Source organism: Microcaecilia unicolor, chromosome 2, assembly GCF_901765095.1.
Source record: "Microcaecilia unicolor chromosome 2, aMicUni1.1, whole genome shotgun sequence".
Lineage (NCBI taxonomy): Eukaryota > Metazoa > Chordata > Amphibia > Gymnophiona > Siphonopidae > Microcaecilia > Microcaecilia unicolor.
In genome coordinates this window covers 263,448,391-263,471,624 of record NC_044032.1, presented here as the reverse complement: position 1 = coordinate 263,471,624, position 23,234 = coordinate 263,448,391, and the positions used below count along the sequence as shown (strand labels likewise).

Sequence of the window (23,234 nt, the reverse complement as noted above, 5' to 3'; positions counted from 1 at the left end):
GCGGAAGCCTACACTGTAGCTTTATAAATGTGATCTGTTTGACCTCAGTAGGGGTCCGACACAGCCATTGTTCTGACAATGTAAGCCATAATATGACCCTCCAGAGTCAGTCCCGCCTGTGCAGAAGTGAAATAAACACAGTCTGTAAACTGTGTTTATGGACAACATGCATTTACTAATGTCTGCCCCAATCTATTCAGATTAAACGTGACATAAAGCTGGGTGGACTGCCAAAAGGTCCTTTCCAGGTAAAAAGTCAAGGTTCGTGAGCAGCCCAAGGCATGGAGAGCATTCTCACCAGGATGGGCATGAGGTTTGGGACAGAATGTTGGTAGGACGTATAACTGATTAAAATGAAAATCTAACAGCAGCCTAGGAAGGAATTTAGGGTGCTTACGAAGAACTACCCTGTTGTGATGAAATTTCATCTAAGGCGGATCCACCACTAGGGCCTAACGCTCACTGACTCCATGAGTTGAAGCAATTGCCACAAAAAAAACCCAAGCTCTTCCAGGTCAGGTACTTCAGATGACAGGATTCTAGCGTCTCAAAAGGTGCTTTCATCAGCTGGGTGAGAATGACGCTAAGGTCCCATGACACAGTTGGAGGTTTGAGAGAGGGGGGTGTCAACATGAAACATCACATGAAAAGAACAATTAAAGGCTATACAGACATGAGCCTACTCCCAAGATGGCACTACTTGCATTAAAATGAACCCTTACAGAGTTGGTCTTCAAACCAGACTCCGAGAGGTGCTGGAGATATTCAAGCAGTCTTTGTGCAGGGCAAGGCCCCAGGGCAAGTAGGAGGGTCTTGCCTCCACATTAGATAGCAAACCTCCTCCATTTGAAAATATAACACCTCTTAGTGAAATGTTTTCTGGAAGCCAGCAAGACCTTGGAGACACCCTCAAGCAGCTGCAATGAGGCAAAGTGTACGCTTCCACCATCCAGGCCATAAGAGCCAGGGAATAGAGGGTGGGATGTAGAAGAGGTTGGAAAACAGTCCAATCTCCACAGCACTTTGAAGGAAACCTCCAGAAATAGAGGGTACCAGATCTGCCTCAGCTAGCACAGAGGGATGAGAATCATAGCTTTGTCCAAGTTTGAACAAGGTCTTCCCTATGAGAGGGATTGGAGAAAATGTATACAGAGGTCTTATTCCCCAATGCAGGAGAAAGGCAGCCAACACCAGCCTGTTATGTGACCCGAGCCTGGAGCAAAACTGAGGTACTTTGTTGGTGAGGTGGGTGGCTTAAAAGTTTTATCAAGGAAGGGTCCCACTCTCAGAGGAGCTGATGGGCAACATTCATATTGAGAGACCACTCATGGGGTTGTATCACTCTGCTCAGTTTGTTTGCCAGGCTGTTCTTCCCTGACAGGTATGTGGCCCAGAGCACCATCTTGTAGTTTGTGATCCTGGTCCACAATCCAGCCTGTTCCTGACACAAGGAGTAGGATCCCTTATTTTCCTGCTTCTCTACATGGTGCATGGATATCTGATTGTCTGTTAGAGTACACATTTGGCGGGTTTATCCTTGATGCAAATTTCAGATGTGCTGCAGTATCTTGCAAATTTACATTGAACACCACTCACCAGTTGTGTACTCAGGTGATCTATTTGTTGTTTAGACTTTTTGCTCATGCACATGTTTACAGACTCCTGATGAAAGCCCTGTCGCCAAAACACGGTCTGTTGAGTCATTTTGAAGAATTGCTAATTAAAGAAATCCTGCCATTTTCATCGACTCCACTGTTTTCTTCTTGCTTGTCAGTTAGAGTAAGCATAATTTGGTTGGACAGCTGATCTCTAAAAACTATCCAAGCATTTCAAATCACCCAGAGTTCCAAGAGGTTGAACTGGTACTCTGTATCTCAAGCGGACCAAGACCCCTGGAGTGAAGCCTGTCTACCTGGGCCATCCAGCCCAGATTAGATGCATTCATGGAAATTAGGAATGGCAATCCCAGTATCAAAGTGGTCCGGAATGTACACTAGAGCAATGACCGAGACATCTCTGGGAAGATCTGGATGATATCCGCTAGGTTCTCCTCAACTTGCTATGACTGAGAAGCTAGGGTCCATTGGTCACCTCTGAAGAGTAGGCACGTAACTTGTAGTGTGGAAGCCTTGAGGCCTAGCAACTTCAACATCTGCTGAGCTACAACCTGCTAGCTGCTGCAGACTTAAGTGACAGTGGCAATGAGAGCATTTGTCCTAGCTTGAGGCAGGAAGGCCCGAGTTTGTATCGTGTCCAGCAGGGCTGCAATGCACAGGTGGGAGTCGGAGTAGTTGATGAGAAACTGCAGAAGTTCCAGCACTCAAATAATTCTGTGCATGGTGTAGTGACACAAGGGCTCTACCTAAAGCTGGCAGGCAAGGTAAAGAGAGTTCCCACATGTATTACCCCCAGCCACAGCATAGGTTCTCAGGTGAGAAGGAAAACCTGGCCCGGCCACAAAAGGAGAGAGTTCCCAGACAAACAGATCTCATGCACTATCAGGGAGAATCCCTAAGGACAGACTGGGATCACGACTTAGCCCAGGCCCCCTGGCTGACTAAACAATATAATTTAGATACAGGTTGAAGCTGGGAGGGGGAGGAGTCTCCGTAGGCTAACGTGAACAAGGAAACAGAAAGTACAGCCACAGACATGGAGTGGACTGAGTAGGGACTCTCTCCAGAGATCACAGACCCCGAAGAGGAGGAGCAGATGGAGGTAGCACCAGCCCTAGAGGAGTGAAGGAAACCAGCTGCAGGGAGTTTCAGTGGCTAGGCAAGCTTTGCAATTGTGTGATTTGTTTTCTTTCCACGCAGTCCCTGTGGGAGGACCGGAGCCAGTTTGCCTGGTAAGTGGGAGGTAGGGGACAATCCCCAGCTGAAACTATGCTGAGATATGAACCTTATTTGATAAGCCATAGCAAGGCTGGAGGCTACTGTTTGGTGTGTGCCAGAGTGAGTGAACTTTGCACTAAGCTGTGTGGGGTTGGAAGTGGACTCCTAAAGTTTCTAAGAAATTTCAAGTATATTGAAGAAATTATTTAAGCAAGCTAGTTTATTTATTTATTTATTAGGATTTATTTATTGCTCTTTTGAAGGAATTCACTCAAGGCGGTGTACAGTAAGAATAGATCAAACATGAACAGGAGGCAATTAAAGCAGTAAAAATATTGCCAAAAAAGTTGCCAAAAGACTTTATTGGAAGGGAGGAAGGCTGAAGTTTGCCTTTCCTTCCTGGTTGGCTCGTTAGAAATACAAGCGGCACAATGCTTTCATTGCCTTACCTTGTGGCAGGACTGTTTTCTGTTTGGGAGAAGCAAGACTGAAATTCCGGACAGGATTTTGAGTACCCAGAGTTGCAATTGTTGTTGGTTTTTTTTTTTTAATTCCTTTTTATGTGTGGTTTTGTTTTGTATCTTGGAGACTTGCTGTGCAGCAGCTTATTCAAGCCAGGAAGACTTCATACCGGCTTCTGTCATCCCTTACAGCCAAGGGACTCACTACAATGGACACTTGAACACCTTTCCTCAGTGTGTTCTTGACTTGCCACTCACCCAGCTAGGGCAACATATGGACTCTCAATCTGCGGAACAATGTCACAACTACTGCTAGCTACTTCATGAATACCCTGGGAATCAACTTGAGGATAAACGGCTGAATGCACTATTCGTAGTGACGTTGTCTCACCCAGCATCCGAGATACTTCCTGTGGCTTGGAAGAATCTGAATGTGAGTGCATGCATCCTTAAAATCCAGAGAGCATAGCCAATTGGTCACCTGAATCATGAGAAGAAGGGTGCCCAGGGAAATCATCCTGGAGTTTCCTTTGAGTAGATATTTGCTCATGGCCCCAAGATGGGAGGACCCCCCCCCCCCCCCCCCCCCGTGTTCCTTGTCACAAGGGAGAAGCTGAAATAGAATTCCATCCCTTCTTGCCCTGGTGGATTGTGTTCTACCGCATTAGTCTAGAGAAGAAGGACAGAGAGCTGCTGTGCTAATACTTCTTTGTGTAGAAAGCTGAGGTATGAAAGTCTTGATGGGCAAGCTAATGGTCTCCTTTGCTAATACAGAGAGTAACTGAGCTGGTCTATTTGAAGAATCCACCGGTCGGACATTACAAAGGCCCACCATTCTTGGGAAAAATCCAGCTTCCCCCCTTTTCTGACAGATCTTCCAAGAGTGGTGGATGCTTGGAATGCCCTCCCCCGGGAGGTGGTGGAGATGAAAACAGTAACGGAATTCAAACATGCGTGGGATATACATAAAGGAATCCTGTGCAGTAGGAATGGATCCTCAGAAGCTTAGCCGAAATTGTGTGGCGGAGCCGGTGGGGGGAAGAGGGGTTGGTGGTTGGGAAGCGAGGATAGTGGTGGGCAGACTTATACGGTCTGTGCCAGAGCCAGTGGTGGGAGGCGGGACTGGTGGTTGGGAGGCGGGGAATAGTGCTGGGCAGACTTATACGGTCTGTGCCAGAGCCGTTGGTGGGAGGTGGGGCTGGTGGTTGGGAGGAAGGGATAGTGCTGGGCAGACTTATATGGTCTGTGCCCTGAAAAAGACAGGTACAAATCAAGGTAATGTATACACATATGAGTTTATCTTGTTGGGCAGACTGGATGAACCGTGCAGGTCGTTTTCTGCCGTCATCTACTATGTTACTATGTTACTATGTTACTATATGAGTGGTATTTCAAAGGCGGCTATGCTTTCCAGGAGGCAGTCAAAGGTTTACCTCCTGCTACAGCTGGTGAATACACTGGGCCTCCTGGATGCGCTGTTGATGTGGGAGGGAGCATTGGAACTGGTCCTGCTGAGGAGTATGGGAAGAAGGGGTAAATGTACACCCACCAGAGTACTAACTACTGTTTTTAGGCCCACCCAAAGACCTCCCAGAAGATGCAACTGGAGATGGCTGAAAGAGGGACTTTATGGTGACTGTATGTTGCTTAATGTGGTCAGTGACCTCTTTCACCTTGTCCCCCAAAAGATTATTTCCTCAGTAGGGAACATCAAGATCCTACACACGCAGCCAGGAAAATGTGCTCATTTCCTCACTAGAGTGGACAGTTTGGATGTAATGTCAATACATCAAAGGTGCCTCTGGTCAGGTATTTACAAACCTGCTTCTGGTTCAGCTTGCCAATCCAACAGCCTTATCCATGGGGAGACAGTCTGCAAACACAAGCACAATCTGCACCTCAATAGGTGGTACAGCTGATAGGTCCAAATGTGGTTGACAATCATCTAGGCCTGATAAAGCTGCCTTCTGAAGAAGTTTAGGATTGGGGCCACCTTGCCCAGAAGAGCAGAGGTATGAGACATCGATCTCCATGCTCCCTTGAGGGAAGACTCAACCATTAATGAATGGTGTAGTAACTGGACCTTTCTGGCTTCTGTACAAAGTGTCTATTTTATGAATTGCCACTCTGACAGACAGAGGTGCCTAGGTAGAGATTCATAGTCCAGAACAGTGAGCAACGCAGCTCTAGGCTGACTCTCAGTCTTCAATTTCAAAGGAATGGCTTTTGCCAGTTCCTGTACAAAGCTCGTGAAAGATATGCCCTCAGGAGGAAATTTACGCCTTTCTCTTGATGGGGAGGAGTCAGATGGTATTTCATAGGACTCCTCCATTGAGGAGTACTGTGGATCCCCCTCAGACGTCCAGGGAAGACCTGACTCAGACTGTATGAAGCACCCCTTATGGCAAGTTCAAGTCTGTACTTACCTGCCAGACTGATGGCCACGCATCGAAGATTGTGGAGGTACTGATCTGATTTCAGACCCTGGAGAAATTTCTCCCCGACACTGAAGGCTGCACCAGATGGGTGCACGCCAATCCTGATGTGGGACCAGTTTCTAGGATTTCTCCCTTGACTGAGACTCCTCGGGCACCTGGGACAGTGCTGTGGCTAGCACAAGCACCCTCAATGCCTGATAACTCTGCGGGGTCTGGGACCTTTTTCCAGACTGAGTCTCAGGCAGTTGGAGCTGTACTATGGTTGGTTCAAGTGCTCTCAATGCTTAAGCACTCTACATCTGCAGAAGCCCCAGATCTCCTCCTTGAGCATGGCCTGTATCTCCTCATGAAGGGCAGCCATGAAAAAAGATTGGGGAGTTGACATGGAGAAAGCCTTTAGATTTGTCAGAGCTGAAGAAGGGGCCAGGTCATGGCCAGAGGGCATTGCACAACTCGGCACCATCACCAAGGAACACTAATAATCCTCTCGGCACCAACACCTTTCGGAGACCAGTGATGCTGATACTTCAGAGCTCCCGGCACAGTGCACCAATGGTTAACAGTGTCGATGCTTCTTTGTCAATGCACGGTCCTCAGAACATGCAGTACCAATGAGGATGTGGAATGCACATATCTGTATGGTGTCAAGCCTGATACCGTCTGGTCTCAGGGCACCGGTTAATCGGGTGATGTTGATGTCAATGTAGATACCCATAGTCCCTGTGATAGACTCAACAGCTATCAGACCCGATGTCACCAATACTGACATTGAAGTTCTGGACTGAGACACAATTAAGACCCTTGTGGTTTAGTCCCAAGCAGTGGATACACCGGATATGGGGTCAGTGCCCAAAATAATCCTGATCACCAAGCACAACGCTTTAATATGTTCAGTGAAAAATGGCCCAAATCAAAGGGCTCAATGGGTGAGAGGAGTAAACTTAAACTATGCCCAAAAACCATTGATGTAACTGGGCTCAACCTGGGCCTAAGAAGGTCTTAGGGCTGAAAAAATAAAAAAAAAATGTCAGAAACACACAAAACTTACCAGGGCAAACACTGAAGTGAAGAAAATAAAAAAAAGTTGTGAAGAAGGAGTGCAAAAATCCATAAGGGAAGGCACCACAAAAACATTTGACACACTGAGGAGTGATCACATGTGACCTTTATGCTCCTTGGATAACAAAAGATTGCTGGTCTTGCGCTCATGCGGTGGGATGCTGACAAAGGCCTATTAAAGAGAATTATTCTGGGCAGCATCAGTACTCGACTCCGATGGATGACATCACCCGTATGTGAAAAACAATGTCCTGCTTGTCTTCGGAGAAAGCAAATAATCGATGCACGTTTACCTATTTCAATTAAGGATTTTATAGATCTCTATCATATCGCCCCTTAGTCATTTCTTCTTCAAACTAAAGAGTTCCAACCTCCCTAGCTTTTCCTCTTAAGAGACTCATTCCATCCCCTTAATCATTTTGATTTCCTCTCTCTGTACCTTTTCTAATTTCCATTATATCTTTTTTGAGATGTGGTGACTAGAACTGCACAGAGTACTCAAGTTGTGGTTGGCACCGTGGAGCGATACAGAAGCATTATGATACTCTTTGTTTTATTCTTTAATCCTTTCCTAATAATTCCTAGCATTCTATTTGCTTTTTTGGCCACGTTGCACACTGAACAGAAGATTTCAATAATGACACCCAGATCCTTTCCCTGGGTGGTGACTCCTAATGTGGAACTTAGCATTGTGTAGTTATAATTTGGGTTATTCTTCTCTAAGTGCATCATTTTACACTTGTCCATATTAAATTTCACCTCCCCTTTGGATGCCCAGTCTTCTAGTCTTGAATTATCCTCTTGCAATTTCTCACAGTCCTTATGCAGTTTAATGACTTTCAATAATTTTGTGTCATCTGCAAATTTGATCACTTTACTCATTGTTCCCATTTCCAGATCATTTATAAATATGTTAGAAAGCACCAATCCCAGTACAGATCTCTGTGGTATTCTAATATTCACCTTCCTCCATTGGGAGAATTGTCCATTTAATCCTACTCTCTGTTTTCTATTTTTAACCAGTTTCCAGTCCACAACATGACATGGAGGGGCATAATGGAACAGAAACGCCTATCTCCATGGGCGTTTATCTCCGAGAACGGGTCCGTGAAGGGGCGGGGCGGATCGTATTTTTTAAAAGAAAAAGACGCCCATGTTTTATTCGTCAAGGTGTGAGCTGGGCGTTTTTGCTTTTCAGCGATAATGTAAAATGAAATCGCCCAGCTCAAAAACGAATAAATCCAAGGCATTTGTTCGTGGGAGGGGCCAGGATTCATAGTGCACTGGTCCCCCTCACATGGCAGGACACCAACCGGGCACCCTAGGGGGCACTTTTACAAAAACCAAATAAAAGGTAAAAGAGCTCCCAGGTGCATAGCACCCTTCCCTTGGGTGTTGAGCCCCCCAAATCCCCCTCAAAACCCACTGCCCACAAGTCTACATCATTACTATAGCCCTAAGAGGTGAAGGGGGGCACCTACATGTGGGTACAGTGGGTTTGGGGGGGTTGGACGACTAGTAGCATTAAGCAGCACAATTGTAACAGGTAGGGGGGGGGATGGGCCTGGGTCCACCTGCCTGACGTCCACTGCACCCCCTAACAACTGCTCCAGGGACCTGCATACTGCTGCTTGGGAGGAGGGTATGACATTTCAGGGTGAAAGTAAAAAGTTGTGAAACATCATTTGTTGTGGTGGGAGGGGGTTAGTGACCACTGGGGGAGTCAGGGGAGGTCATCCCCGACTCCCTCTGGGGGTCATCTGGTCATTTAGGGCACTTTTGGGGGCCTTATTCGTCAAAAAACAGGGTCCAGGAAAAGTGTCCTAAATTCTAGCTCAAAACTGTTCCATTATCGGCGAAGGGCGCCCATCTCTGTTCGCCCGATAACCACGCCCCAGTTCCGCCTTCGACACGCCTTCGATACGCCCCCGTCAACTTTGTCCGCATCCGCGACGGAGTGCAGTTGAAAGCGTCCAAAGTTCGGCTTTCGATTATACCGCTTTATTTGTTTTTGTGAGAAGAACGCCCATCTCCCGATTTAGGTCGGAACTTGGGCGTTATTCTCGTTCGATTATAAGCTGGATTGCCTCCTATCCCATCGTTTTAAAATTTCCTCATTAGTCTTTCATGAGTGATTTTGCAAAAAGCTTTCTGAAAATTTAGATATATTATAAACTGGCTTATCTTTATCCCTATGTTTATTTGTGCCTTCAAAAAATATAGCATTTGGCAAAGCAAGACTTCCCTTGGCTAAATCTATGTTTACGCTATCCCATTAAACCATGTTTGTCTATATAATCAGTAATTTTCTTTTTTATAATAGTCTCTACCATTTTGCCCAGCACTGATATCAGGCTCACTGGTCTGTACTTTTCCCAGATCACCCCTGGAACTCTTCTTAAAAACTGGTGCTATGTTTGGCACTTTTCAATAATCAGGTACTATAGATGATTAATAATAATAATAATAGGTTACAGATTATCAAAGAGTACATCTGAAATGTCATTTTCTTCATTACTCTGGGGTGTATACCATTTAGTCCAGGTGATTTGCCGCTCTTTAGTTTATTGATTTGGACTATTACATCTTCCTGGTCCACCAAGATTTGTTTCAATTCCTCCAGATTGTCGCTTTTAAATACTGTTTCTGGCATAGAAAGCTTGCTTACATCCTTCTCAGTAAAGACTGAGGCAAAAAATTAATTTAGTATCTCCACTATGGCCTTGTCCTCCCTGAGCGCCTCTTTTACTCATTGATGATCTAATGGTCCAACTGACTTCCTCATAGACTTTCTACTTCTAATAAACCTGAAATTTTATCAACAGGGGCAAACAGTCATGAACACAAAAAAACCCAGCACTTTATCAGAAATTCACATTAATTTCACATCTGAATATCTCTCTTGTTCACATAGAGGGGCATTTTCGAAAGGGACATCCAAGTTGCGATTTGGGCGTCCTTGCAAAACGGCAAAATCCAGGGGCTGGGAAACCTGTATTTTCGAAAAAAGATGGACATCCATCTTTCGTTTCGTAAATACCGTCAGAGATGTCCAAATCTTTAAATTTGGACGTCCCTAGATTTGGTCGTCCTTAGACATGGACGTTTCTGACTTTCGGCGATTTTCAAAACCAAAGACATCCATGTCAAAAACGGCCAAATGCAAGCCATTTGAGCATGTGAGGAGCCAGCATTTGTAGTGCACTGGTCCCCCTAACATGCCAGGGCACCAACCGGGCACTCTAGGGGGCACCAACCGGGCACTCTAGGGGGCACTGCAGTGGACTTCATAAAATGCTCCCAGGAACATAGCTCCCTTACCTTGTGTGCTGAGCCTTCTCAACCCCCCCCCCCCCCCAAACCCACTACCCACAACTGTACACCACTACCATAAGTCCTTACAGGTGAAGGGGGCACCTATATATGGGTACAGTGGGTTCGTGGTGGGTCCACAAATGTAGCAGGTAGGGGGGGTATAGGCCTGGGTCCACCTGTCTGAAGTGCACTGCAATACCCACTAAAGCTGGTCCAGGGACCTGCATGCGCTGCCATGGACCTGAGTATGACATCTGAGGCTGGCATACAGGCTGGCACAAAATATTTTGAAAGATGTTTTTTGAGGGTGGCAGGGGGGTAAGTGACCACTGGGGGAGTAACAGGAGGTCATCCCCAATTCTGTCCGGTGGTCATCTGGTCATTTTGGGCACCTTTTTCTGTCTTAGTCGTAAGAAAAACAGGACCGGGTGAAAACATCCAAGTGTTCGTCAGGGACGTCCTTGTTTTTTTCGATTATGGGTCAAGGACGTCAAAGTGTTAGGCACGCCCAAGTCCCGCCTTCGCTACGCCTCTGACACGCCCCCTTGAACTTTGGCTGTCCTTGCGACGGAGTGCAGTTGGAGACGTCCTAAATCGGGTTTCGATTATACCGATTTCGACGTCCTTCTCTTTCGAAAATGAGCCCAATAAGTACCAATAATCACTATTCAGAACCTTAGCAGCAATTTGTTGCACATAGAGAACTCACTGTATGATTTGCTGACATCGGTCCACTTTAATTTTTCATCTTTACATTAATCATAAATAATTTTTAATTAAAACTTTTAATCAAAATCCCAAATGTTAAGTAACAAATTTTCTTAACATTTCTTCATATAGAGCACTTATCTGTTATAAACTGCTATAAGGACCCCAGCCAACATGGGCCATATTTTGCCTCCACTGCATCAGGACTCAGTCCTACGGCCAAAAAAAAAAATTTTGATTCTCAACTAACTTGTGTCACTAGAATACCAATAAAATATAAAAGGAAAGTACCTTATGAACTGCTGAGCAACTTTCTTCTAAAGCTTCTTTGTTACAATGTTCATTCAAGATGGCGCCAAAACTAAGATGCCAACCTTTTGACCTACACAACTCCAATCACTAGAAGAGTTTCACAAAACAGAGAACCAATCAATCTCTAGGTTAAATACCTTCGGATTGATCCAGCGCTACTCTTTCAGATTTAGAAAATATACAATGTTCCCTCCCTCCCAACCCATTTCTGTCTTGTCAGTTATTCACCATCTAATAGCTTCAATTGAATGATTCTTTAGAATCCAGTGAGAGACCATAGGGGCATTAAGCACTTTCTGTGTTGGACAAGACTTATGCTCATTTAATCTGATTTGGATAGGTCTACGAGATCTGCCTACATATAATAAATTACATGGGCATAAAATTACGTAAACCACATTAATAGAGTCACAAGTGGTATTAGACCTTGATTCTATGGTTCTACCACTATGAAGCAATTGCCATACCAAACCTTCAATAATGGAAGGGGAAATATTATCTTACACTCGTATTGATTATCCTGAAATTTTTGAAATTGAGTGTCACTGTAAATATGGCAATTGTCAGTGATGTCATTCCACTATTGAAGGAAACACCAAATAAAATCTTTCTTGTGGGGGATCTCGAATGCCAACAATTTGCTGAAGAGATTTTTGGGGAAATTGAGAGAGGGGGTGGTGATATAATTTACAATTTTACAGAAGCTTCAAGAATAATTTTGTGATATCAGTATAGTAGAGGGAATGACTCAACTTTCGAGAGTTAGAACATTACTAAGATCCTGATATATAAAATTCTTAACAATGCTCTCTATCTCTCCCCATATCTTTCTCACTCTGTTTCCCTGTGTCTATCTATATGGCTGTTGTTTTTGCTCTGTCGTTGTCATTCCCTTCTTCTGTATCTCTCTCTACCTCTCCAGCTCTGTAGTTGTTGACAGTAAATATATTTCTCTGATGATGTGCAGCTGCAGCGAGCCACTCAGATGGGTCATTTAATGCTATTGCTTGCGGGGTCTGTGAGTTCTTCTAGAGCTTTCTAGGCATGCAGAGGGGCTTCCTTTTGCTCCTCAGTTTTTCTTTGTTCATCATTAGAAAGAGACTTCCTGTTGGGTTGCTTCTGCAACCTCTGCATGCCATGAGAGGTTTTTGACCTTATTCCTCCTGCTTTAAATTGAGCAGTCCCAAGTTGGCTGCTGAGACCTCTGCAGCAGTCTTACGAGGATGCCATGGGACATCCCGGCAACCATTTTGGCTGCGGAACCCGTGGGAGCAAGAGTGACCTGGGATTGCTCTTGCCCTGAAGATCCAGTATACCACCAGGTGGTTTAAAGGTAGGCATTGGGTAGTGGGTGGTGATGGGGCATCAGGCAGAGAGTGATCATGGGGGTGGGGGGGAGGCGCAGGGCTGAGAGTGATCGCAGGGGTTGGGGGACGTGGATTTGGTTTCAGCCAAAAATGCATTTTCATTTTTAGCTGAAACCCGAACTCAGAAGTTTATTCAGGCAGATGGCACAACAAGCTGGAAAGCACAGAGTTGGGAGCTGGTGGTGGAAGAGAAGGTATAGCTAAGAGGAACTTTGTTGTTTCAGGGACATTGACTGTAGAAATCTGCATGTCTCTATCCTTATGTTCCAACTGCAGGAGTTGCCGTCAAAGCCTATTCAAATCCATCTTGTTATTTGTGGGACACAGACCGTTAAAGTCTGACTTGCCTGTTGACAGAGGTTCATAGGGAGGGGGGTAAGAAAAGATTAAAAAGGAGAGGCAGTGATGAGCTGCAGATTGAAAACACTTGTAAGTGAGCAAGAAAAGCTGGAATAGAATGCAGGATCAGATAGGGGAGTGAGGGAAAAGAGTACTTATTGTCATGTTTGTTGCTATTTTTATTCTGTATCTTAATTTAATTTGATTTAATGTATTTCATTGTAATTGTATATGGTTGTTTGCACTGAGCAGTCTTGGTTACTGGGAAGGCGGTATAAGAGAAATAAATGAAGTATAGTGATATAAGAGGGGTTGTATGGCCCTAGTTACATTGGCAAAAAGTAAGTCACGTACCTGGATTTCAAATGGATTGTAGTAGAGAGAGATGGCTCCTGGGGGGAGAACTGTGTGAAGTACGTTGCTACGTTGCAGTAGTCTAAGTGGAAGTGATGAAAAAGTGAATACAGGGGGATTAGTAGGGATGTGCATAGGCCAAAAATTTTCAGTTTGTTTTTGGTTCATTTGACCTTAATCCTTAAATTTTGGGCAATTGTTGGCCTGTTTTATGTATTCATTTTAATAACTTTTTAAAATACACATTAGAACTTTTTTGCACTAAAGTGCATGTGAATGAAAAAGCACATCAGTGGTATTCCAAAAGGACAGGATGAATCAAAGTGATATGTTAGAGGGAGAAACAAGATATGGATTTGGTTTCCACTGGGAAAAAGTGTTTTGTGCATAAATGGGCTGTCTGAAAATTGCCCTCTCTGTGTGCAGGTTAAAGTGTGTGCATAGTTCTACAGTGTGCAGACTTCCACTTGCATCTGGTGGACGAGTTCCTTCGGATGGGAGTTAGGGCAGTTATTCCAACAACACACATACTTTTTTTATTTTTAGAAGTGCATGCATTATTTTTGTTTGAAAAAGTACTGCAGAAAAGAGACCATAAGAGTCTGTGGGTACCTTGCCCAAAGGCAATTTTCAAAGTGAAACTGAGCATATTCATTCAATTTGGAAAACTGTTACAATGTCTGAGGATAGTAAGTACCTCATATTGGCTCTTTCTATTTGAGCAGCTGTTTGCATCTCTCACTGTTCTGCTCTTGCACGCCTGACATCAGAAGGGTATGTCAGTATCATGGTGACATCAGTTGCCAGTCGAAAGACAACTACCTTGGAAAAGATTTGCCCAGCTGTGGCATGGAATTCAGTCTACATATTCACTAGGAAAAAATGTTAGGAGTAAAACCAAGAAGCATAAAAATGTCAATTCTCCGAGGACAAGCAAGCTGCTTGTTCTCACATGTGGGTCGACGTCCGCGTTAGCCCAGGAAACAGCAATTTTTCAAGCAAAAAATATAAAAGTTTTGCCCAGAGTCTTCTGGCGCGTGATTCACACAACCGCACATGCGCGGACGACTTCCCTCCTGTCGCGCAAGCATGCCCCTTAGTTCTTTCTTGTCCGCGAAGAGGTGACAGGATTTTTCTGCTCTCCTCGTTTTTGGCCCAGGAACAGAGTCTGACGATTATTTTCTATTTCTTTTATTATTTTGTCATTTAGTCAAAAAAACAAAAAACCCAAAACATATTGATTCCCGTAGTCTCTTTTAGTTTTTTGCCTATTTTTAAGTTTCCTTTCTTTTTGATGCGGCCGGCCTTTAGACCATGCGGTCGGGTTGCTCCCTGTTTGTGCCCCTTGCTTTTTTGGCATGATCGCGTCGTTTAATTTCACCGAAGTCGTTTTTCCTTCCATGTCATCGAAGACACCCAGTGGCTTCAAATGTTATACTCAGTGCAACCGGACCATCTCAGGTACCGATACCCACGCTTGATGTATCCAGTGCCTAGGGCCCGACCATAGCCCAGCCACTTGTAGTCTGTGTCTTAAAACGGACCCAAGCATCTCAAGACGCCCAATGGGAAAAGCTTTTTGGGGCTCGGTCCGGTCCTTTGACGTCGACATTGACATCGGTACTGAGGTCGGTGGCGTAGGCGTCGACATCGAAAGGAGCATTGACGTCGGGAAGAGAGGTAATGGCTGCTCAGATATCAACTCATGCTGGGAGCAGCGAGGCGTCGAGTGGGTCTCCACCTACCTCGGGGCCTCCTGTTATGCAGGCCCCCTGGGACCGACGTTCATCGGACCCGGCCCCGAGGAGACGTGAGGATTCCACGTCCTCCTCATCGGTATTGAGGAGTCTCGATGACAGGCATCGAGCGAAGGCGAAGAAGCACTGTCATCGTTCTCCTTCGATGCATGGTGCCTGGAGCTCCGGAGCATCGAGACAGTCGGCACCCGAGAAGCGTCAGCGCCGAGAGGATTGCTCCCCCTCGACAGGAGGCGCCAATGTGTAGGGCACCCCCTCAGTGGATCTTTTTGCCACTCAATCCAATCACAAGGTCCCTCAGTTCTGTTCCAGGCTTCAGGCACATGACAGACTAGCGTCAGATGCCTTTCTCCTTCATTGGGGAACAGGCCTTTTGTATGCCTATCCTCCCATACCTCTAGTAGGAAAGACTTTGCTGAAACTCAAGCAAGACCGGGGAACCATGATTCTCATTGCTCCCTTCTGGCCACGCCAGATTTGGTTCCCTCTTCTTCTGGAGTTGTCCTCTGAAGAACCCTGGAGATTGGACTGTTTTCCGACCCTCATCACCCAGAACGAGGTCTCACTTCTACATCCCAACCTCCAGTCTCTGGCTCTCACGGCCTGGATGTTGAGAGCTTAGAGTTTGCCTCCTTGGGTCTTTCAGAGGGTGTCTCCCGAGTCTTGCTTGCTTCCAGGAAAGATTCCATGAAAAGGTGTTACTCTTTCAAATGGAAGAGGTTTGCCATCTGGTGTGACAGCAAGGGCCTAGATCCTCTTTCTTGTCCTACACAGACCCTGCTTGAATACCTTCTACACTTATCAGAGTCTGGTCTCAGGGCCAACTCCGTAAGAGTTCACCTTAGTGCGATTAGTGCTTATCATCGGCTTGTAGAGGGTAAGCCTATCTCTGGTCAACCTTTAGTTGTTCGTTTCATGAGAGGTTTGCTTTTGTCAAAGCCCCTGGACAAACCTCCACCTGTGTCATGGGATCTCAACGTCATTCTCACCCAGCTGATGAAAGCGCCTTTGAGCCAATGAATTCCTGCCATCTCTAAGTACTTGACCTGGAAGGTCGTTTTCTTGGTGGCTGTTACTTCGGCTCATAGGGTCAGTGAGCTTCAGGCCTTGGTAGTGCATGCACCTTATATCAAGTTTAATCACAACAGAGTAGTCCTGCACACACACCCTACGTTCCTGCCGAAGGTGGTACATAAGTACATAAGTATTGCCATACTGGGAAAGACCAAAGGTCCATCAAGTCCAGCACCCTGTTTCAAACAGTGGCCAATCCAGGTCACATATACCTGGCAAGATCCCCAAATAGTACAAAACATTTTATACTGCTTACCCCAGAAATAGTGGATTTTCTCCATTTAATAATGGTCTATGAACTTTTCCTTTAGGAAACTGTCCAAACCTTTTTTAAACTCCGCTAAGCTAACCGCCTTTACCACATTCTCTGGCAACTAATTCCAGAGTTTAATTACACATTGAGTGAAGAAAATTTGCTCCTATTTGTTTTAAATTTACTACATTGTAGCTTCATCGCATGCCCCCTAATCCTAGTATTTTTGGAAAGCATAAACAGACGCTTCACGTCTACCCGTTCAACTCCATTCATTATTTTATAGACCTCTATCATATCTCCCCTCAGCCGCCTTTTCTCCAAGCTGAAGAGCCCTAGCCACTTCAGCCTTTCCTCATAGAGAAGTCGTCCCATCCCCTTTATCATTTTCGTCGTCCTTCTCTGCACCTTTTCTAATTCCACTATATCTTTTTTGAGATGTGATGACCAGAATTGAACACAATATTCGAGCTGCGGTCGCACCATGGAACGATACAAAGGCATTATAAGATCCTCATTTTTGTTTTCAATTCCTTTCCTAATAATACCTAACATTCTATTTGCTTTCTTATCCGCAGCAGCACACTGAGCAGAAGGTTTCAACGTATCATCAACGATGACACCAAGATCCCTTTCTTGGTCCGTGACGCCTAACGTGGAACCTTGCATGACGTAGCTATAATTCGGGTTCCTCGTTCCCACATGCATCACTTTGCACTTGCTCACATTAAACATCATCTGCCATTTAGACGCCCAGTCTCCCAGTCTCGTAAGGTCCTCTTGTAATTTTTCACAATTCTCCTGCGAATTAACGACTTTGAATAACTTTGTGTCATCAGCAAATTTAATTACCTCACTAGTTACTCCCATCTCTAGGTCATTTATAAATATGTTAAAAAGCAGCGGTCCGAGCACAAACCCCTGGGGAACCCCACTAACTACCCTTCTCCATTGAGAATACTGACTATTTAACCCTACTCTCTGTTTTCTATCTTTTAACCAGTTTTTAATCCATAATAGAACACTACCTCCTATCTCATGACTCTCCAATTTCCTCTGGAGTCTTTCATGAGGTACTTTGTCAAACGCCTTCTGAAAATCCAGATACACAATATCAACCGGCTCACCTTTATCCACATGTTTGTTCACCCCTTCAAAGTTATGTAGTAGATTGGTGAGGCAAGATTTCCCTTCACTAAATCCATGTTGACTTTGTCTCATTAATCCATGCTTTTGAATATGCTCTGTAATTTTGTTCTTAATAATAGTATCTACCATTTTGCCCGGCACCGACGTCAGACTCACCAGTCTATAATTTCCCGGATCTCCTCTGGATCCTTTTTTAAAAATCAGCGTTACATTGGCCACCCTCCAATCTTCCGGTACCACGCTTTATTTTAAGGATAAATTACATATTTCTAACAGTAGATCGGAGTTCCATCTGAACCAGTCAATTGTCTTGCCAACATTCTTTCCCCGTCCTCATACCTGCCCTGGCGAAAGCAGTTTGCATACCTTGGACTGCAAGAGAGCATTGGCCTTTTTCGTGGAGTGGACAAAGCCCTTCAGACAGTCTGCCCAGTTGTTTGTTTCTTTCGATCCCAACAGGAGGGGAGTCGCCATCGGAAAACGCACAATCTCCAATTGGCTAGCAGATTGCATTTCCTTCACTTATGCCCAAGCTGGGCTGACTCTAGAGGGCCATATCACTGCTCATAATGTTAGAGCCATGGCTGCATCAGTGGCTCACTTAAAGTCAGCCTCCATTGAAGAGATTTGCAAGGCTGCAACGTGGTCATCAGTCCACACATTCACATCTCACTACTGCCTTCAGCAGGATACCCGACGCGACAGTCAGTTTGGGCAGTCAGTGCTGCAGAATCTGTTTGGGGTTTAGAATCCAACTCCACCCCCCTAGACCCATTTTTGTTCTGTTCCAGACTGCACTCTCAGTTAGTTGTTTATGGTTTTAGGTCAATCTATGTTATGTCCTTGCTGTTGCGAGACCCAATTGACCAGTGTTCATTGTTTTGAGTGAGCCTGGTTGCTAGGGATACCCCACATGTGAGAACAAGCAGCCTGCTTGTCCTCAGAGAAAGGGAAAATACTTACCTGTTGCAGGTATTCTCCGAGGATATCAAGCTGATTGGTCTCACAAACCCGCCCACCTCCCCTTTGGAGTTGTTACTAGTTTGTTGTATGCTTTTTGATTTAACTAAGGGGCATGCTTGCGCGATGGGCGGGAAGTTGTCCACGCATGCGCGGTGCACGTGATTCACGCGCCAGAAGACTCTCGGCAAAACTTTTATATTTTTTGCTTGAAAAATTGCCGTTTCCTGAGCCGACATGGACGTCGACCCACATGTGAGAACAATCAGCCTGCTGTCCTCGGAGAATACCTGCTACAGGTAAGTATCTTCTTTTTATTTGATAAGCATGCAAGTCTAAATAAAAACAATAAACTTCAATTAAAACCTAATATGTCTATGTTTTGTCTGTAGGGGCTAAAAACAGATAACAGTAACACACTGGCTCTATGAACACAATGTAAACTCCACTTTTTATAATAACATTTTTTATGGGCAACAATAAAAAAATTACAAACAATAAATGTCATTCAACCAGAATAAACAGAATGAATTATATAGATTATATAACTGAAACGTAGTCACAATTATTTTTCTCCTTTGTCCCAAGTGCTTCAAAATTCTTTAGTTACTTATGCCTGTGTTCTTATGGCCTTCTACTGCACTAGCAATTGTATTGCTTCCCCCCTTCCTATTCTGTCCCTCCCTTCCATAGCCCCAACCCGCCCCACCCTATTCCCTTCCCCTATAACCAAAGTAAGAATGTTCGAGTCCACAAGCTGTGGCAAAATATTCCACACATACTAAGACAAGTTGCTCATCTCGCACATTCCTCCCATCTTAGGCCACTATCCTGCTTATTTTAGAAGGAGATCGCCGGCCATCTTCCGACACAAATTGGGAGATGGCCGGCCATCTCCTGAACCCGGCCAAATCGGTATAATCGAAAGCTGATTTTGGCCGGCTCCAACTGCTTTCCATCGCAGAGCCGGCCAAAGTTAAAGTGGGCGTTTCCACAGGGTATGGAAAGCGGGACGGGGGCGTTGTTAAGACTTGGCCGGCTTCAGCCGATAATGGAAAAAAGAAGGCCGGTTCTGAGGAACATTTCGCCGGCTTCACGTGGTCCATTTATTTTTAGGACCAAGTCTCAAAAAAGTGCCCCAATTGACCAGATGACCACCGGAGGGAATCGGGGATGACCTCCCCTTACTCCCCCAGTGGTCACCAACCCCCTCCCACACAAAAAAACCATTTTTTTTCCAGCCTCTATGCCAGTAGGGCAGTGCTATTCTCAGTGGCTGTTTTTCTTCCAATCTCCTCTGGCATGACCTCTTCCAGTAGTGACACCCCCCCCCCCCCCCCCTGGATCTACCCTGGCCCTGGGTCTGAGCTCTCCCTAACTCCAATCCCTTGCTCCTGGGCTGGGTCTCTTCTCTGCCCACCCATAGCACACACTGTATCCCAGTTGCTGCTTTCAGGAGCCAAGGGTCACACTCCTCACTCAGGATTCCCTTTTTCCTCCTCCTGGTCTCTTGGCAGGGGACCATCAGGCAACCAAAGACCCCCTCATGGGCATAATTCCAACCTATATCCCCTTTGTAGCTCCTCCCCGCTTGTCATTCTCCACAGGGTCAACTCTTTTCTCCTGCATTCTATTTCAAAACCACTCCCCATGGGCTGGGCTTCCTCCCACCCAGGGACATCTTCCCACTCCAGCCCTCTAGCAGGGATCTCCCTCCCCTCAGGGATCTAGAAAAATCTATTACTTTAGTAATACCCATTCCCATGGGGTATGCCACAAAAAAGGATTGCTCCTTGTTCCCAGTTACTAACTGATAAGGGAGAAGAAGGCTTCTTAGTAAAGCCCTTTAGAAATCTGTGGTATACAAGGGTATGTCAGATAAGAAAAACAGACCAAATATGTGAGGTCAAAGTAAAAGGATTAAATGAAGGCCTTGGATACCTAGAGAGTCTTCTAGACCTCTGGGAAAGCCCAATTTCCAGCACAACCTTGTGAGCCCAATTCCTGTAACAGAAGCAGGTTAGTTTCATCCTGCATCAGGCCTTCTATAGGAATGATAGACCTTGAAGGACAGTCAAAACTTGTCTGTTGCACAGTGCCCAATTCCTTTCCTCCAGTGGCCAAGTTCAGTTGTCTTGCATATATTTGTGTTCTACATGTAGGGGTCCTTTCGCTGAGCTACAGTAAGAATTGCCTTTATCGCATGCTTACGTGGGTCTTTTCCTGTGCATGTAGGCCATTTTTACCATGGATTTCATTTATGGCCATGTAACATGCAGTTAGTTTTAAAAATCACCACATGAGCACTTATCACCATCTATTTAGGAGGCAGTAAGGGCTTCTGCATTAACCGTGCACTAACCGGTAATGTAGATGCACTAACTAGTTAGCACAGGAATGCCTCTGACATACCCCCTTAAAAATATTTACCGTAGTTAGCGTGTGAACTTGATTGCTTACCTGGAATTGTTCTCTGACAACAGCAGTACAGTGATTCACGTGACACACTTTTCTTCTTCTTTGGGAGCTGTTCTTACTCCAGTTAAATCTTTTTTTTGTAACTAGTTGATAAATTGAAAAGCTATAGACCCAGCAGTAAATGGGAACTCCCATATTACCTTAGCTGCTTTTACTAGAAGGCTCTGGAAGAGTCTTCCGAACCTGTCATGAGAGAGTTAGTGACCCATCTGTTTAGTTCATTGCACTGCGGTCATCAGAGTCTACCTGTCGCAGGTAAACAATTACACCTTGTGGGCTGAGGGATAGAGTTGTGTGATGGATGTTTCCCAGCAGGAGAGTGAGGGGTGTTTTGGGGTTTGTGGTTCTAGGGTTGGTTATATGCAGTTCCACTGTCAATCCCTGCCTCCTCCTCGTCTCTCTCCTTCCCTGCTTTAGGAATTGCTGAGGACTGGAAGGTCTCTGGCACCGTTAACTCTACGGAGAATTTCTACAAGCTCTCACAGCTGGAGCCAGGCACCAACTACCGCATCCAGCTCATGGCCTGGAATCACACAGACTTCATGTCCTTCTGGGAAAATGATGTGATGATCCGAGGCATAGGTAGGTCAAAGGCTTTCCTGTCTGTGATGTTAGTTGATGAAAAAAGGCTAGCTGAGAGTGCTAGGGGGAAAAGGAAGTGATGACATCTCATCAGTACGGAGGCATCATCTGGAATTCTGTCAAAGCATTGAGGCTATTCCTCTGAAAGATCGTAGATGGGCTGCCAAAATAGTGCAGGGTTTGTCCTTGGGCACATAATTGCCATTGTAGAATACTGTCATATATAACTAAATCAACATCCACCAATATTGAGCTATCAAGCTAAAATTCATTTAGCAAACATATTATACATCTATTATATAAAACACTCTATACCCCCATACGCTCACTAATCACTCTTAGTACCTGTCTAACTTTTCATTCTGTTTAAACGTACTAAAATATACATTAAACATTGCCATTCACAGGTATTGCGATTTTAAGTCCTTTGCATTGATGTTTTAACTTCAAAGTTGGCTTATTGCCCCAGTCTTCCACGACTCGGGCATTGTGTTCAAGCCAAGTTGTACTGGCTTCACCTCCAATCCACTTAGTTATTATTACACGATAGTCCACCTTAGCCAATGTAATGTCTTTTAGATCCCGTGTGCAGGTACGCAGTGAAAGGTGGCCTCTCCACTATTCACCATAAGTTGTTCCTCATACGCATGCATCTAAACATCCCTAAACACTCATGGCCACTTACTGGGACAAGTGTTTAGCATAAAGCGAAACCAGATCTGAGTTGAAGGAAGGATCTCAAAATTTGTTTTGACTTTTGGATATTTTATGTTACTTTGCTGGATTGGGACATCATGTATGTGAAGCTATAGCAACAATTCCATTGGCTATGCTACTTTGCAGCAGATAAGTGAACTGTTTCCCAGATTTACATTTGCTGGAATGTGCTGGTGGTGTGGATATATGCACTCGAAAGACTGACTGACTGAAATGTCAAGTTTGCCATAATCTACTATAATAAAACGCACCCTGAACGTTCTGAGGACAAAGGTAATGAAGTCACAGCAGAACGATAAGGGTTCGTAAGTTCGTGGTGGTGAAGCCATCCCACTGAGAATGCCTCCAGCTCCACTTCACACACTGCTTTTCTTTTCAAAGGAAAACCTACAGGAGCCCTAAAAGGCCAAAAAAAAAACGATCGCAAAAATAACCTCCCTTCCGCCCACGTAAACAAACACTGCTGCCTCAGCACAACACCAAAGAAGCTTAAAAAAAAGAGAAACATCTATCCAGCACTCTGCAAACACTGACCCCCCTACAAACACCCTTACATTTCACCAAAACAAAGATCTACCTACACAAACCCCACAGACAAAAAAACAGCTTGCAAGCACAGCACATCCCCCAACCCCCTCCCCAAAAACAAAAGTAAAAAAAAAAAAAAAACCAACAACCTGCACACACACACAAACTAACTCTGTCACACATGCACAGACAATGCACCACAAACACATACATTAACTAACAGAAACACCCCTCCCCCCAAAAAAACCACAGAATGTAAACAAAAATACATGCATACTCAATTGCTATCTGAATCACTCTATATCATCTCTGCAGCCATAAACACCCTCAAAGCCACACTCTGCTCCATGACACTTTGCAAGCCTGGGGAGGGGGGAGGGGGAAATCCCTGCAACTGACATAAAGACCAGGGAACTGGGAGGGAGGGAGGGAGGGGGGACCCTGCCACATACTCTCATTCTCACACATGCTGGCAACCAGTCTCTGTCTCTCTGTGTGACACACAGACAAACGCACATTCACTCTCTCTCACACAGACCATCTCAACAC

The 23,234-nt window shown here is 45.0% G+C and overlaps 1 protein-coding gene across 1 annotated transcript in view; it reads left to right on the top strand.

Annotated features, from left to right (window-relative positions):
• The window catches only part of L1CAM (L1 cell adhesion molecule), a 302,701-nt gene that overhangs the window by 254,253 nt on the left and 25,214 nt on the right, over window positions 1-23,234 (top strand). The window contains 1 exon segment of the mRNA XM_030194088.1: window positions 21,276-21,440. Within this exon segment, the coding sequence (XP_030049948.1) occupies window positions 21,276-21,440 (165 nt within the window).